General features: G+C 41.8%; 1 protein-coding gene across 1 annotated transcript in view; it reads left to right on the forward strand.

The window, feature by feature from the left end:
• The window catches only part of SCAPER (S-phase cyclin A associated protein in the ER), a 212,502-nt gene that overhangs the window by 149,393 nt on the left and 45,599 nt on the right, over positions 1-17,510 (forward strand). Inside the window, exon 26 of the mRNA XM_081207983.1 lies at positions 13,642-13,871. Within this exon, the coding sequence (XP_081064109.1) occupies positions 13,642-13,871 (230 nt within the window). The remainder of the gene's footprint in view (positions 1-13,641; positions 13,872-17,510) is intronic.

Consider the following 17,510-nt stretch of genomic DNA (forward strand, 5'->3'; position numbering starts at 1 on the left):
GCTCATGTCAAGTTTGTGGTCAACCAAGACTCCTAGATCCTTTTCACATGTACTGCTCTCAAGCCAGGTGTCACCCATCTTGTATTTGTGCCTCTCATTTTTTTTGCCCAAGTGCAATACTTTACATTTCTCCCTGTTAAAATTCATTTTGTTTGTTTTTGCCCAGTTCTCTAATCTGTCAAGGTCGTTTTGAAGTGTGATCCTGTCCTCTGGGGTGTTAGCCACCCCTCCCAGTTTGGTGTCATCTGCAAATTTGATCAGGATGCCCTTGAGTCCATCATCCAAGTCGTTGATAAAGATGTTAAATAAGACCGGGCCCAAGACAGAACCCTGTGGCACCCCACTAGTCACTCTTCTCCAGGATGAAGAGGAACCATTGATGAGCACCCTTTGGGTTCGGTCAGTCAGCCAGTTACAAATCCACTGAGTGGTAGCAGAGTCAAGACCGCATTTTACCAGCTTCTTTACAAGAATATCATGGGGCACCTTGTCAAATGCCTTACTGAAATCAAGGTAGGCTATATCCACTGAGTTCCCTTCATCTACCAGGCTTGTAATTCTGTCAAAAAATGAGATCAGGTTAGTCTGACATGACTTATTTTTCAGAAATCCATGCTGACTATTGGTGATCACAGCATTCCTTTCTAGGTGCTCACAGACTGTTTGCTTAATGATCTGCTCCAGAATCTTCCCTGCTATTGATGTCAGACTGACTGGGCGGTAATTATTTGGGTCCTCTCTTTTCCCCTTTTTGAAAATAGGGACAACATTTGCCCTCCTCCAGTCTGCCGGGACTTCGCCTGTTCTCCAGGAATTCTCGAAGATGACTGCCAGTGGTTCTGAGATCACATCTGCCAGTTCTTTTAATACTCTTGGATGCAGTTCATCTGGCCCTGGAGACTTGAATACATCTAAACTAGCCAAATATTCTTGTACTGTCTCCTTAGTTATTCTGGGCTGTGTTTCCTTTGCTGAATCATTTGCTCCAAATTCTTCAGGTCGGGCATTGTTTTCTTTATCGGAGAAGACTGAGGCAAAGAAGGCATTGAGGAGTTCAGCCCTTTCTGTGTCCCCTGTTTGCATTTCACCATCTTCTCCTCTGAGTGACCCCACTGTTTCTTTGTTCTTCCTTTTGCTACGAACATACCCATAAAAGCCTTTTTTGTTGCTTTTAACCTCTCTAGCAAGCCTGAGTTCATTCTGTGCTTTAGCTTTTCTGACTTTGTGTCTACACGTGCTGGCTATTTGTTTGAATTCCTCTTTGGTGGTTTCCCCCCTTTTCCATTTTTTGTACACATCCTTTTTTAATCTTAATTCAGTTAAAAGTTCTTTAGATAGCCACCCTGGCTTCTTTAGGCACCTTCCATGTTTCCGTCTCATTGGTATTGCCTGACGTTGTGCTTTTACTATCTCCCTCTTAACAAACTCCCAGCCATCATGAACTCCCTTTCCTTTTAGTATTGCTGTCCATGGGATCTCACCCAGCACTTCCCTAAGTTTTATGAAGTCGGCTTTCTTAAAGTCAAGAAATTGAGTCCTAGTATGCTTGGCTGCTCCTTTCCGCTGTATAGTAAACTTCAGAAGAGCATGATCACTCGCGCCTAATGATCCTTCCACTTCTACCCCACTAACCAGGTCATCAACATTGGTTAGGACCAGATCTAAAATGGCTGTTCCTCTTGTTGCTTCTCCCACTTTCTGGACAATGAAGTTGTCTGCAAGGCCAGTGAGGAATCTGTTTGACCTTATGCTCTTGGCTGAGTTTGACGTCCAACAAATATCCGGGTAATTGAAGTCCCCCATTACTACTATCTCCCTTCCTTTTGCATGCTTGGCCATCTGTTCCAGGAAGGCATCATCTATGTCCTCCGTTTGGCTTGGGGATCTATAGTAAACTCCCACAATGAGGTCTCTGTTATTCCTCTCTCCATTAATTTTGACCCAAATGCTCTCACATTGGCTTTGAGGTTCTAAATCTTGGATCTCTTCACAGGTATACACATCCCTGACATATAACGCCACTCCTCCTCCTTTCTTGTCTGGTCTGTTTCTCTGAAATAGATTGTATCCCCCCATTATTACATTCCAATCGTAGGACTTATCCCACCAGGTTTCAGTGATGCCTATTATGTCATATTTAGTTTGCTGTACCAAGAGCTCAAGCTCATCTTGTTTATTTCCCATGCTTTGCGCATTAGTGTACAGACATTGAAGTCCATTAATCATTCCCCCGTGTCTCTTATTTAAGGATTTTTTCCTCCCACCACTAGGTCCGCGTGCTGTTTGCTCCATTTGGTCTATGACATTTGGATGATCATCTTCATTAATTGATAGACTCCTACCTTCAGGAGCACTGTCTCCCTCCCCCACATTAGTCAGTTTAAAGCCCTCCTGATGAGGTTTCTGAGATTTTTGGCAAAAACATTCCTCCCAACCGTTGTGAGGTGCAGCCCATCACTTGCCAGAAGTCCATCTTCAAGAAACTGCAGTCCGTGATCTAAGAATCCAAACCGTTCCTGTTTACACCATTTGCGAAGCCAGCTGTTCACTTCCACTATTTTCCCCTCTCTCCCTGGGCCACGTCGTTCAACTGGGAGGACAGACGAGATGACAATTTGTGCATTTAGTTGCTTCAATTTCCTGCCGAGAGCCTCGTAGTCTCTTTTGATCTTCTGGAGGCTATTGCTTGCAGTGTCATTGGTTCCCACATGAACCAAGAGGAAGGGGTATTTGTCAGTGGGTTTTATGATTCCTTGCAGTCGTTCAGTTACATCTTGGATCTTAGCCCCGGGGAGACAGCACACTTCCCGAGACATCTTGTCAGGCCCACAGATCACTGCTTCTGTTCCCCTCAGTAGGGAATCCCCTATCACCACTACACGCCTCCTCTTGGGTTTGGTCGGGGTTCTTCCGTGAGCTGTCCGTTCCAAGGTCGCCTGCACATTCCCTGAGGACTGACTTTGCTGCTCGTCTTCATATACCTGATCGACTGTAATGAGGGAGAGATCCTCAATTGGAGTCTGCTCTTCGTCTTCCATGCTAGGGGAGAGGACCTCAAAGCGATTGTGTATTTCTAAACAATCAGAGTGAACCCTGGGCCTCCTACTTCTTTGAGTCACGTTTCTCCATATATCTGGCTCCTGTGTTGATGAACTAGCCTCCTTCTCAGGGGAGTCCCCTGTCTCCTCCTTGGTGGGGACGGTGTGCTCTGTTGCTTCCAAGAAGAGCTCCAGCTCTCTAATTCTTTGGAGCGTAGCTACACGCTCCTCCAGTTGCTGGACTTTGTCTTTTAAAAGGGCAATCAACATGCAATTGCTGCAGGTGAAGCTGCCTGCAACCTTTGGCAAGATGGCAAACATTGCGCAGGAATCGCAGGCGACTGCAGCTGTTCCCTCCCCTTCCATCTTGAGATCGTGTTGTTGGGGGTGGCTACAGAGGTCCTCCATCATAAAAAGCTTGAAGACAGGACAAATAACTTCGCCCACAAAAAAAAAAAACCTAGGTCTCCCCCAACAAACGTTTGAGACTAGCTCCCCTAAATCTAAAAGATGGAACGCAACTTGTAAATTCTGTTTTTCATTCGTCACATGGTCATTTGCCTTCCTCCAGCTCTTTCTTGGAAGAACTGAGGTATACAATTTGAGCTTGCTTCCACTTAGCTCTCTGTTGTACGTAGGAAGCCACAGTATGGTTGTACGTCCTCTGCTGAATGCACAAGATACTTGTTTGAGCAACTAAAGTATAAAAGAGGTCCACCAGCAGTTAATATGGTTTGATGTCAAAGGCCTATTCCTGGGCTCAGATTTCATTTGTTATAATTGTTTCTCTTTTGCATCTGGCTTGGGTTGGTGAATCTGGGGTCCCAGTAAAAGGCACATAGTTCCCATAAGCCTGAAGTCTGTCCTTTCCTGGAATAGGCATTCAGACCCTTTGTTTAGATGAAGAGGCAAAACTCTTCCACTCAAAAACGAACTCACGCCAGTTCCTTCATCAAGAATCAGCCTCAGTGGCCATAACCTTTTCCCCAGATGGGCCTAGACCAGGGAGCTTCCACAGATTTGCTTACATCAGAGCAGCAGATCCTGTGGACCATTTCCAACTTCTGACACTTGGAGCAGCATCCAGTTATCTGCTGGTTCGTTGTTTTCCTTGACTCAACAGTCCTCTTTTCGTCTAACCACTTTAATGCTGACATTTGCTATATCAGAGACATACAATGCAGTCCCAAGCACATTTACTCAGAAGCAAGCCCCTCTGTGTTCAGTAGGTCTTATGCCCCAGTGAATGTACCGTATATTGGATTGCACCTTTATCCACTAAGACAAAAGCGTCCACTGGAATGAATGCCTGTAGGGTTTTTGTGAACTTATTGCTGAAGGGAAAGTTTAGTGAAACAAATCAGTGAAAGTTCTATTGTGTGCGTGAATTGAGCCACTGAGTGTCCCACATTTCTGTAATACGGATTATTGCATAGAAAACTAACATTGGGGGAGTGTGGTGTCAAGGTGTGTGTTTTTCTCTAGCGAAAGAATCAAATAGATTGTAAGAGAGGCTCACTTGTTCTGTTTGAGCAGTAAACTTGAATTGTTAATTTATAACAAGCAGTTGCATCCTATAAAATTTAGTTACTTTTTGACATTTTCCCTAGAAAGACATGTGTGCATTGCATGATGAAACCTAAAAACTGAATATTTTTAGCAGTGTCTTAAGTTGGGGAGAGGTGGTGTTGATGTATTTCAGTACAAATTCTTTTGTGTTTTAAAAAATAGACTCTGTGGGGCAGTTTGGATTAATTTATTAATCAAGTGCTCTCAGATAGATCTAATGAGTGTTTCCAAATGTCTTTGGAAACAACAAGCTGAGCAAGTTAGCAAGCAATCTGAGCTTGCCTTGAACCTGGTCTTAGGTGCTTTTGTTCATTCAGTTAGTTGCTTTCCTTTCAGAAGTGTCACTGCCACCGTGGGTTAAATGTTCCCACCACATTTACTAAGCACCAGATTCTTGCTTCCACTGCCTCTTATGTACAGTACCTATTCCTGAACTATATCCAAATTATGGACAAAACCACGCATGACTAGCATACATTTTACCTTGGATTGCATTAATCTAGGAATCTTAATTATTTAGAACAGTTCCTGCAAGATTGGACTTTCCTTCTTTTTATTCACTATGAAATAATGCATTCCATTATTTATTGATGGATTTGATTCACTTTATATCCGTCCTTCCTCCCAAAGGAGCCCAGGGTGCCAATGTATCCCCCCATTCCTCAAAGACGCTCAGGGCGGCATCCACCGTTTTCACTCCTCTTTGTCCCCTCCTTTCATTCTATCCTCACAACAACCCTACGAAGGAGGTCAGCCTGAAAGTGACAAGCCCACGGTCAGTGGACCTTCCCAGGCCTAGCGTGACATTCGTAGTCATGATACCACAAAGAGTCACAGTCTGGGATAATTTGAATTTCAAATTTGAGAGCCAGCTTGGCAATCCTTTATAGTTCAAAGATATGAATAAAACATTAACAATAGTAAATAAAATGCATTGATTGCTAGTTGTTTCTTGTTTTAAGTATCTCTCTGTTTGTAAACTCTCTAAGGAGCATCTGATAATAATTATTATTTGCTTTTCCTTTTTTGAGTGGCCTTACAGCTAAAGGAGGGTGAATTCTCTTATTGCCACTGCATTTTGTAGCTTAAATTACTTGAACGGAGATGCTTGTGTCATATTTCAGATTTGAATAAATTATGGAGCAAAATGTACACCCTTAAAGAAAGGTGCTTTTATCAGCCAAGTAATGGCACTTGCATGTTTGACTCTGCAACAGAGGGACTTGCTTTAATATTGAGGCTTACTAGGCTTTTGTCCTCCTCTGGGTTATTTCTTCTTGTTGTCTGTCTGGAGGCTGAAGGACTGGAGCTGTCAGGAGCTAAAAGCTTTGTTTAGTCCCCAGCCAGGTAACACCAGTCAGCTTTATCTTCCCTTCCACCGCCCTGCAATTGGCCTCCACCCTGACCTCGCAGACCACCCACCTTAGGAAGCAGCGCCAGTCGCTCCATAGCTTAATTGTTCGGTTTTGTAAGGGACAAGAGAGAGAACGTCAGTAGTATTTACTGCAAATACTTTCCAGAAGTGCCTCTTTCTCAAAACGTTTCTGTTCAGGCAAGCCCAGAGGTGTTTTAAAGTCTGCAGAAACCACAGCACCACTGCTGATGTTGAGAACGGGGTTCAGACACACCAGGAATGCCATGATCAGAGATAGCAACACAAGGTGTACAACACCCCTTGGTGCGTGTCCCCCGAGGGCACCCACAGAAAGACAGGTTCTGCTTGGGAGAGGAAGGGCAGTCACAAAATATTATCCTGTGGCGTCAGCCAAGAGATCCTTAAGGTCATCCTGAGGAATGTTTGTAAAAAATTAAAACCCAACAACATTTTTGCTCTTTCCGTGGGTCTGCAGTAGATTGTACGTGGAAGGCTTAATAGTGGGTGAGATTGATAGATAGATGATTTGAATGTTTCAGTATAGGTTGCCTACTTGTCCCGTATTTGTTTCATCTTTTTAAGTTTTAGATGTTGTAGCTTCTTCACTTGCTGTTTGAAGCTGAAAGCTGTAACTTGGGAGAGTATAGAGAAGGGATTTATGGAGGCAGTAAATTGGGAGTTTGCGTGTTGCCGGGAGGGGGTGGGGAGTTCTTCTGGCATGCATTTTGTCAATTGTAGAGGTTTTCCCAGCAAAAGCTAGAAGGTAAGTGAGGACTGTGACTTGGGCCTGAGTCTCCCACTCCAAGAAAAATTTCCTTAATTTTGTTTATTTAACTACAAACTAATTGGAGTCTCTTCCTCCAAGTCCCACCGTCGTCTTCGATTAGAGAGCCTACTCGGTGATGGCACCTCATATTTAAGATGTCCTCTGTAGACCTGGTTCCCACTCTACTGCCTTTTAAATGTCAGGTGAAAAGTTATTTTTGTGCCCCCAGGCATTCTAGCACACTGAGAGTTTGATGGTTTAATAAATGAACACTCCAGTTTTTGTGTGTTTTCATTCTGACTACAGAACTTTATTGTACTGTTCTGTTCTTTAAACTGTATGCTTCCCTGAGAGCTTATGCTCATTCTCTAAATTATTCAGTGATAACATGCTTAGATTTAAGCTAATAATAAAAGTAAGGTCAGATGTTTCATCTTAGGACCGCTCTCATTCTCCCCCCCCCCCTTGCTTTAAGATGTAAAAAAGAGTCAGTGGGTACCATTTTGATACTTTGATGACTGTGTCAGGGTGTTTGTGAACATTTTAGTTTGCTTTTTGGGCCAAGAACTGTATCAGAGGGTTCAGATATTTTTTCTTTAAAAGAAATTTTATTAATAAATAAAGAAGGAAATACATTATCATAAAGATAATTAAATTCTGATTCACATATTAGTTCAGGAGGTGTGAATTGGGTCAGGTTGATTAAAAATGCAGACTGAACCAAATGCCCTGTCCCTGCTTTGCAGCAGGATTGCAGCTTCATAGGGAAAACTATGAACAGTAAAGCTGCATCTTCATCAAAAAGCAGCAACAGGGACATCAACAATTCCAACAGAAAAATTAAAATGGTCGTTTTTTGTTTTTGTTTTGCAAAGTGCTACCTCACAAAGTGTTGACTCATGCTAATTCCAAAAGAATGTGTATCTCAACTTTATATTCCCTTGGGTTTCACTTTAGATTGTTTTGCACTGTCACTTCCAGGCAGGATGACGTTCAAAGAACAGCATCCAATGGGACAGTGGTGAAGAGTATTGGTGTGCTCCTGTGTTTTAATACTACTACCTGTTTACAACTGTGGGAGCCAGTAGCATTTTAAAGAATACCAGCCTTTAAAGCAGGATTGGTTCCCCAAATGCAAACAGCTGCCCTCCCCAGAGCTGCTCCTTCCAGCCTACAATAGCAGTTGTGCGACTGCCTTTATTGCGGGCTCCATTCAAGCACTGCAAAACTGTTTCTCCTCAGCACCTGCTCAAGCAAACTGGTTATGCTCAGGGACTAGTTGCCACCAGCCAGGTACACAAAAGCCAAAAGGACAGGTTATCTCTTCATTCTGCTGCAGTTTCTCATTATTATTATTATTATTATTTGTAAGCAGGTACTGTATTATGACTTCAAAATTCAGCAAGAAAAAATGTCAAACACAATAAGATAGTATAGGCAAAACTGTTCCTTCCACTGCTGAGAAGAATTGTTTGTGCAAGGAGCACAGTTGTTGCCCAGAGTCCTCCTGCCTGGATGGCAGCTGCTGTCCGTGATTCTCAGCTGTGGGTAGAACATGCTAAGACAGATTCAAAATGGTCCGCAAAGTTTACACTGGAAGCACTAAGCCCACCAGAGGATTAGGCCTCCCACCTTTTTAGCATTTACCTGCTGGACCTTCTTGGGTGTCTTTAGGACTGTGCATTAGAATGGAGCAAAGCTCCTGGTCCTGTGGGTCAGTCAGTAAGAGCATGCTGAAAGCAAATGGGAAGAGCCCTCAGTTCAGTTAGCCAGTGTAAATCTTTCCTTTCCCCTGCGGGGCTTCGGCTTTGTTTACAGGAGATGCGTTAGGTTTATTGCACATCATGTGTAGGGGCAGAGGAGGTGGAGTAAAGAAAAGGGCAGGTCTGTGGTCCTGAAAATGTAACAGACAAACAAGATGACAGCCCACTTTCCTATTAGCAGCACCAGGAAGATAGGAAACTTCCTTAGTGAGACCACCAGTCCGTCTAGCTCTGACTGGCAGCAGCTCCCCAGGGTTTCAGGCAGGGAGTTTCTCTCAGTCCTACCTGGGGATGGAACCTGGACCTCTTGCCTGCAAAGCGGGTGCTCTTTCCCTAAGGGCTGCAGCCCACTTGGTAAGGAGCAGGAAAGATTGCTGTTTCTGGTGGCCCTTGCCCCCTGCTGGACTTGCCACCATAACTGACCTTGTGCATGCATCTGCTGATATCAGTAAGGACCGCTGTGCATAAATTATCCACTTCTGTTAAAAGCCCCGTGTCCTAGTCCTACTAACGCGAGTTTGAGAGTACAACCCACACAGAGGTTTGTTCATTAATTTATTTTAAAACATGTGTTTTGCTTTATTATTCCCAGTATTTGTACCCTACCTTCCTATAACAAATAACAGAAGCACTTGGCAAAATCAAATAAACATATATATATATGTGTGTGTGTGTTAAAAGGCCAAAATATATATTTTAATAGTCCAAAAGCAACAATACAAAAACAAAAAATTCAGAATCAGCAGCATTCAGATCTCATTTCAAAGCATTATCCAAAAAAACACCTGCTGAAATAAAGCCATCCTTGCTGCTGCCAAAAGGCACACAGCAATGGGACCAGGCAGGCCTCTTTTGGCCAGCCAGTTCAGATTTTGGGTGCCTGGATTGAAAGGGCCCTGATCTGTTATATCTGCCTGCCATACATCTGTGGTGTTTTAATCATGCAGATAGATGTGAAAGGACCTCATGGCTGCTGATGTCACGAAGGCACAAAAGTGAGTGCTCGTGTGCTAGAAGAGCAGCACAATTTACCTTTTCCGTATTGGCAGCTTTTTGTAATCACTGTGACTTTTTAGTTTCCTACCTGTAAATGCAGGTACTCCGCTGTGTCCTTCGCAGCCCTTTCTACCCTCACGCGCACACAGCACTGCCTGGCTGGCTGCATCTTCAAAAGGCTCCAGATCATCCAGTGTTGTGTGTAGTTTGAGCCAGACATGTTTAGGGGAAAGAATGGAACACCTTAAGTTCTGCAGTGGTACCTTGGTTCTCATACTTAATCCGTTTGGGAAGTCTGTTCCAAAACCAAAGTGTTCCAAAACCAAGGCGTGCTTTCCCATAGAAATTTCACTACTAAATAATGATTATAAGCTATTTGCAGATATAATGGCAGAAAGACTAAAAAAGGTTTTGAACAACAGAATACATAAAGATCAAATGGGCTTCCTCCCAGGGAGACAACTAAGGGACAATGTAAGGAACTTGATAGACATTATTGAATATTTGGATATGAGCATAGATAGACAAGCGGCCTTGGTATTCATAGATGCTGAGAAAGCGTTTGATAACATCTCGTGGGATTTTTTGAAGAAAAGTTTGGAAATGATGGGAGTGGGAGAGAAATTTAGAAAAGGCATAGAAGCTATATATAAGGAACAGAAGGCAAAATTGGTAATAAACAACACCACAACAGAATATTTTAGTATATATAAAGGAACTAGACAAGGCTGCCCCCTGTCCCCTCTATTGTTTATAACAGTATTAGAAATACTAAACGAGAGACTGAGGGGGGCAACAGAAGTCACAGGAGTCAGGGTAGGAAAGAGGGAATACAAAATCAAGGCCTTCGCAGATGACATTGTACTAACCTTAGAAGACCCAAAAAACAGCGTAAAAGAAGCTTTACAAAAAATTGACGAATTTGGAGCCGTGGCAGGACTTAAGGTAAATAAAAACAAAACCAAAATGTTAGTTAAAAATTTAACGAAGAAGTGATCTAGAAAGAAAGACCAAAATTGCGGTAGCTAAGAAAGTGAAATATCTTGGGATCTGGGTTACAGCTAAGAACATAAATTTATACAAGGATAATTACGATGCCACCTGGAGGAGTATAAAGAAAGACATGGAAATTTAGGGGAGGATGAAACTCTCCTTTTTGGGGAGGATAGCTGTTGTTAAAATGAACATTCTGCCCAGAATGTTATTTTTATTCCAAACCATCCCCATACTTAAAGGCCTAAAACAATGTAAAGAGTGGCAGAGAGCCTTGGCAAAGTATATTTGGCAGGGGAAAAGGCCACGGATAAAAATGAAAATTTTGATAGACAAAAAAGAAAGAGGGGGTTTTTCTCTCCCGGACCTAAGCTTATACTATGAAGCGGCTTGTATATATTGGGTAAAAGATTGGATAAAACTGGAGAATAGAGAGCTACTGGACCTGGAAGGCTTTAATAATTGGTACGGATGGCATTCGTACCTTTGGTATGGGAAAGTGAAAGTTCACAAGAGTTTCTTAGACCATATTTTTAGGGGACCATTATATCAAGCATGGGAAAGGAACAAAAACCTCCTTGAAAGAAAGACCCCATGGTGGATTTCACCAATAGAGGCCTTAACGATTAAGAAAATAAATATGGAGGAGACAAACGCCACCTATGAAGAAATGTTAAGAAAAACTGACCAAGGGCCCAAACTCAGACCTTATGAAGAAATAAAAAATTTATTCACTGGTTGGCTGCAATACCACCAGGTGAATGATTTGTTAAAAGAGGATAAGAGGAAGGCGGGTTTTGATGATAAAAAATCAAAATTTAATATAGAAGTAATAGAAGGCAAAAATAAAACCCTGTCCAGAATTTATGATATATTACTAGAGTGGTACACAAAAGATGAGGAGGTGAAGGAGGCAATGATTAAATGGGCAATTGACTTTGGTTATAATATTGATTTTGAAAGGTGGATAGAAGTTTGGAATTGTAACATAAAGTTCACAGCATGTATGGCACTGAGAGAAAATATCTGGAAGATGCTATATAGATGGTACCACACCCCTGTGAAATTGGCCAAAATGTATAGATTAAAGGATAAGAGATGCTGGAAATGTGGCGAGGTGGAGGGTGACCTATATCATTTATGGTGGACATGTAAAAAGGTGAAAGGCTTTTGGGAATCAATTTATAATGAACTTAAAAAAATATTTAAGTATACCTTTCCCAAGAGGCCTGAAGCCTTCCTGTTGGGAATGATGGATAAAGAAATTAAAAAGGAAGATAGGACGATATTCCTCTACGCCACCACAGCAGCGAGAATTATGTTGGCACAATATTGGAAAGTGGAAACCATCCCCAACATAAAGGACTGGCAGATTAGAATGGTAAACTATGCTGAGCTTGACAAACTAACAGGTAAAATAAGAGATCAGGATGAACAGAAATTTCTGAAAAATTGGAGTAAATTTTGGAAATATATTGGAATAAATGCTTAAAGTGAATTGACGGGGTTAGAACAATACGACCAGCAAGTGAACTTAAGACTATAGATTGAAAATCAAATACGTAAGGGAAGGAGATATTCGATACTTATCAAAAGGACGGAGGGAAGTTCAGATTGTGTGTTTTTCTTTTTTCGGACGTGTGTTTTTTCTTTTCTTTTTTTTCTTTGTAATTTTTTCTCTGTATTTTCATATATGTCTGTTTTTTGTGCATAACTTCAATAAAAATGCATTAAAAAAAAAAGAAAGTCATGCAAAATGGATTCATCCGTTCCTGACTTTTAAAAACAACCCTTAAAACAGCCATTTGACATGAATTTTACTATCTAACAAGACCACTGGTCCATAAAATGAAAGCAATAATCAAAGTACTGTACTATAAAATAAATAAAACAGTATTGTAGATGATAAAAATTAAAATTAAATTTTTTTCTTACCTACACTGATGATAGTCAGTGTTTGGATGCGGGGCTTTTATCCATTTCCACAGTCAGTCAATAAGTCAATCAGTAGCTGAACTGGGTTCCACACAGTCACAAAAACAAATTAACCAAAAAAGCCTCAAAAACAAAAACGCAAAATAAATAGCAAAAACAAAAGCACCAGACTTAATCTATTCCGGAAGCCGGTTTGACTTCCGAAATGTTCGAAAACCAAGACACAGCTTCTGATTGGTGTAGGCGCCCCGTTAACAATAGCCGACAGCTGCATCGAATGTTCAGCTTCCGAAAAACATTTGCAAACCGGAACACTTACTTCCAGGTTTTCAGCATTTGGGAAGCAGGGCGTTTGAGTACCAAGGCGTTTGAGAACCAAGGTACCATTGTACAGAGAATGATTGCTGTGCTAATGACTTCCAAATTGTAGCATCTTACTTGCTAATTAAATAGGCACACGTGTTTTAAATACAATCCGTCTACTTAGGTAGAGGCTCAAAATCACCAGGCGTGAATTACTCCAGGCTATGTAAATTACTGATGCAACACAATATTCTTTCTTCAACTGAACTTGAATAAGTAGCTGAAGACTTCTCACTTCCTAGCTTGGCTCCTTACCAGGAACAGACTATTACAACGGATTTTAAGTACCAACTCAAGGCACAGAGCTGATGAATAATAAAAAAATGTGCATGTTCTTCATTGCCAAGTGTTACCATATTCCCATGGAGAGAGATACAGCACTCAACTGTGGGGCAACTGTACTTTATGATTCCACTATTGTACAATAAAAGTGTAAATACCTTTTTTTTAAAGTGAAATCAATTTGGAGTTATCATTAATTTCTGAGTTTAGAAAGCAGCCTTATTTGTTTTGGTATTCATTCCCTGGAGCCAGCCTTTTTCTTCCTAGAATGAGACCCAGCTCTGGACAGTGTTGACAGTCTGCCACTTAAGACACATCTCCTTCTGTTTATCTTCATCCTTATTATTACTAATGCACGCCTTAAAGACTCTGGGGTGACTCGGTGAAGGGCATCACCTCACCAGCTGGAGGGCATCCAGAGACAGGCGACCAGGGTGGTGAGGGCTCTGGGAATGAAGTCCTGTGAGGAACTGTTGGAAGAATTGAAACAAATAATTTGGAAAATGGAGCGGGGTTGTTTTGTTTTTTAATAATTTATTTTGTTTTGATATATGTGTGCAGGTTTACATTCCAGATGACCATAATGCTACCTTAGGAAGAACTGCCAACAAGCAAGTGTTTGAAGGTGTAACCACTGGAGTTCTAAGAATCATAGCTGTGGTCTTTGGGTGCCTGATCTCCAGTGCATCGCATGGGAACAAACAGATTTGTGTGCCAAAATTAATTCAGGAACCAAAGAACAAGGCCACACAAGCTGAAGCCTTTAACAGCAGGATTCAAGATCTCATTAGGTGAGAAAACAACTGGATGTCTTTAACCTCTTCATAGGGGAAAATGAAAGATCAAGTCCTCTCCATCAACCTGGCTGGAGTGAACTGCCATTTGGCCCCTCCTCTTCCAGATTAGTCTCCACCCACAGTTTCCCCGCCATTCTGCATCCAGGGGAGAGGGGACGGCAGCAGGGCCCCTCTTGGCTGAGCTTGACACCTCCCCTCCTGCAGTGGCCATGGTGCCTGAGCAGGTTTGTTGTCCTGTTCCTTCCCTTCCTCTTCTCTCTTTCGTATCATGTAATGGTGAACCATCTTGAGTACATTGGCTGATATAGTAAATAAATAAATATTGAAGCCATCTATTTGTTTATCAAATGTATATCCTTCCTTCCCTATATGGCCTTAGATCCCAAAGATGCATAACAAAATCATCTATTAAAACCCAACATTTAAAATACAATATAAACAAGATACATGTCAGCAAAATATGTTAGCAAACAAAATCAGTACAGCATTATGGGCCAGTAACGAATAAGGATGTGCATACTTGGCCACTGACTAAAGTTCATCATGTTGGTGCTAGGTACATCTCAAAGGAGATCATTCCAGAAACATGAGGATCCGTGCCAGTATTATTATTATTATTGTTGTTGTTGTTGTTGTTGTTGTTGTTGTTGTTGTTGTTGTGATTTTTATTGTGCTGATTTTTGTGCAGCCTGTAAGCTTTAATTTGATGGTAACTTTTTTGTGAACCCATATGAAATTATGCCGATTCAGGAGGATCCATTCTAATTCTGCTGGATCCAAATTTTACACAAACCTTTTTTTTCAAAATTCCATATATGTCCAGTTGGCAGCCTCTAAAGACATGAAATATTCGGCATGAGACTAAAAGGGAAGGGAAATTAGTTTTCTGGTGCCTGAGTTGGGTGGTGTGGGGAGCACCCTGCACATCATCTTTTGTCTGTTTCCTCTCTGAATAGGATTCTGGGGGAGTGCTCCCAACCCCACCCAAATATTTGTCTTTGTCTTTGTCATCTGTCTTCCACCTTCTCTGGATAAAGGATACATTTAATTTTTCAAGGAGATCTCCCTCTTCTCTTAATAAATTACCTTTTGCCATGTCTTCAACCCCACTCTGCCCCTTGCACTGACCCTGGCCTTCCTTCTGCTCTGACCTCTTGCACTAGATCCACTTGGAATTCCTTTCTCAATACATTAATTTCTAGGTGGCAGGAACTGCACTTGAATGCACAGCTCTTTATCTTTCTGTATTTTATCTACATCCTTTCCTATGTGCTGTACCATTTTTATTTAAATTGGCATTTTTGCCACCTCTTGCTGTTTTTCCAGATAGATGCAGGGATATTCCTTCTTTACCTTGGTGCATGTGGAGTCCTTTTCTAATGCAGATTTCCTTAAGCGGTAGTCGCTGTTGCTTATGAAATTTCCCCTTCATATCCTCTATTAAAATATCTGTGAAGTCTTTGAGAAGATTATAATTCATACATCATATTAAACCTGAATCCTTATTTCTCCCACCTGCCTTTGCACGAATCTTTACATGATGAAGTTACCTGTTCAGTTATTACAGTGAGTCCCTTTGAAGTCTGTTTGCAGGTGTGGTTTGGATTCAAACTGTGCCAGCAAATAGACTCACGGCAGACCTCTGTGAAGGTACACGGTCGATGGAAGCATGCCTTCAAAGGGGTTCGCTGACAGTGCAGATCAACAGGTTGCCCTGATAGCAAGCCCTCTCAACTGCCCTAGAGAGTTCCTGGTGGCCAGCTCCCTAGCGCAGCTGATCCTAGCGGGGCTTGCTATCCGTGTCACTTAGCTGATCAGCCCTGGCAGCAAGCCCCGCTGGCCAAGAAGCAATGGGAAGCTCACTTTAATTATCATAAAACCATTAGCTGTAGTTCAGTATGATGTCTGACGATAAGCCATTTTTCATGGTATTGGCCAGTAAATCAAGGATTCAGACATTGTACTTTGAAGTGGGTTTGCAAACCATGGTTTGTGCTAACCATGATTTAGCATGATGTCTAAAGTGACAATCCATGGTTATGGCCTTTACTGTGGTGCCAGAATACACTGTAGCTCTTGAGATGGAAGTGCCAAGCAGGTGAAAAGCCAAAAGAAGCAAGCAGCTGTAAACCATAGTTCAAAACATGATTTCAATTCTAAACAATAGTTAATGCAAAACAAGACTTGGAGAAAGGTCTGAACTGAGTAGAGAAATAAAATGAACAATTAGGCAAAGAAACCAGGAATCATAGCCCTTAGTTTTGTTTTTGTGTGTGTGTGTGTGTGTGTGTGTGTGTGTGTGTGTTTTTTGGGGGGGGGGTTATTGAAGATTTTCTTGTTTTACAGAAGTATGTGTAATGTTTCTCGTATTTTTTCCGTGTAACATTTTTACAAATCAGTTTCATTTGTTGAGACATTGGGGGGGGAAGGGGGGAGATGGGGGTGGGGTCGGGTGGTGATGTTTCTATTTTGCTTAATGTATGTAGGGTTTGGTGTCAGCGTTACTCGTGCCGGTTCTCTGTTGTTCACTTGTGTTCCTTTGGTGGTGTGGTTGTTTATTTGTGATTGGCTGTGGTGATGTTTGTTTTCATGTGTGGGTGAGGTGGGTGGGTGTTTTGGATAAGTTAGCCATATTGGTTTGTATGCTGTTGGTGGATTATTGTCATTGTCTTTTGGGGCTGTGTTTGTGATAAAGGGGAGCCATACCAGGGTAAAGGCGTCTTCTTCTGTTTGTCCCCGTGTCAGTTTCAGTTTATTGGTTAATTTTTCTAGTAGGGCTGTTTCCCATACTATTTGGTACCATTGGTCCAGGCTTACTCCTGATAGGTCTCTCCAGTGTCTGGTTATGGTGTTTCTGGCTGCTGAGAGCAGGTGGGTTATGAGTTCTTTGTGGTGTAACTGGGGATTGTTTTCTTGGAAGATGTTTAGTAGGGCCAATTCTGGGGTGAAGTCTAATACTTGCTTAGTTATTTTACATATTTCTTGTATAGCTGTTGTCCAGAATAGTTGGATTTTGGGGTATTCCCACCACATGTGGAGGTATGTCCCTGTGGAGGCGCACCCTCTCCAGCATTTTGGTGAGGTTCCTGAGCATATTAGCGCTAGTTTTCTTGGTGTTAGGTACCACCTGTAGGTGAGTTTCAGAGTGAGTTTTTTTCTTTTTGTTGATATGGATTTAAAGGGGGGTTTAGACCACATTCTGGTCCATTGAGTGGGGTTAATCTCATAGCCTATGTCATTCTCCCATTGTTTTTTGATTGCGTCTAGGGGGTTTGTGGGATTTTGGAGTAGTATTTTGTATATTGTGGATACCATCCCTTTACAGTTTCCCTTTGTTGTTAGGAGGAGGTTTTTGAAGGTCGTCATTGGCCTATTTGTTGCTGATTTTACTGTTGGGTTGTTTAAGGGGGCATGTAGTTGGTGTTGTGTTAACCAGGGCATTTGGGTGTCTTCTAGTTTGTCTTGTGTTTCTTGTGTTGACAAAGCTTTGTTATTTTTATAGAAGTCTATTAGGCAATATAAGCCTTTGGTTTGCCAGGTTTTTATCTGGAGGTTTTGTGCTGCATGGTGGAATAATGGGTGGTACGCCAGGGGGATTAGTGAGGATGGGGTTGGGGATAGTTTGCCTATTTC

The sequence above is a fragment of the Podarcis bocagei genome (genome assembly GCF_964188305.1).
Source record: "Podarcis bocagei genome assembly, chromosome: 9".
Classification (NCBI taxonomy): Eukaryota; Metazoa; Chordata; class Lepidosauria; order Squamata; family Lacertidae; genus Podarcis; species Podarcis bocagei.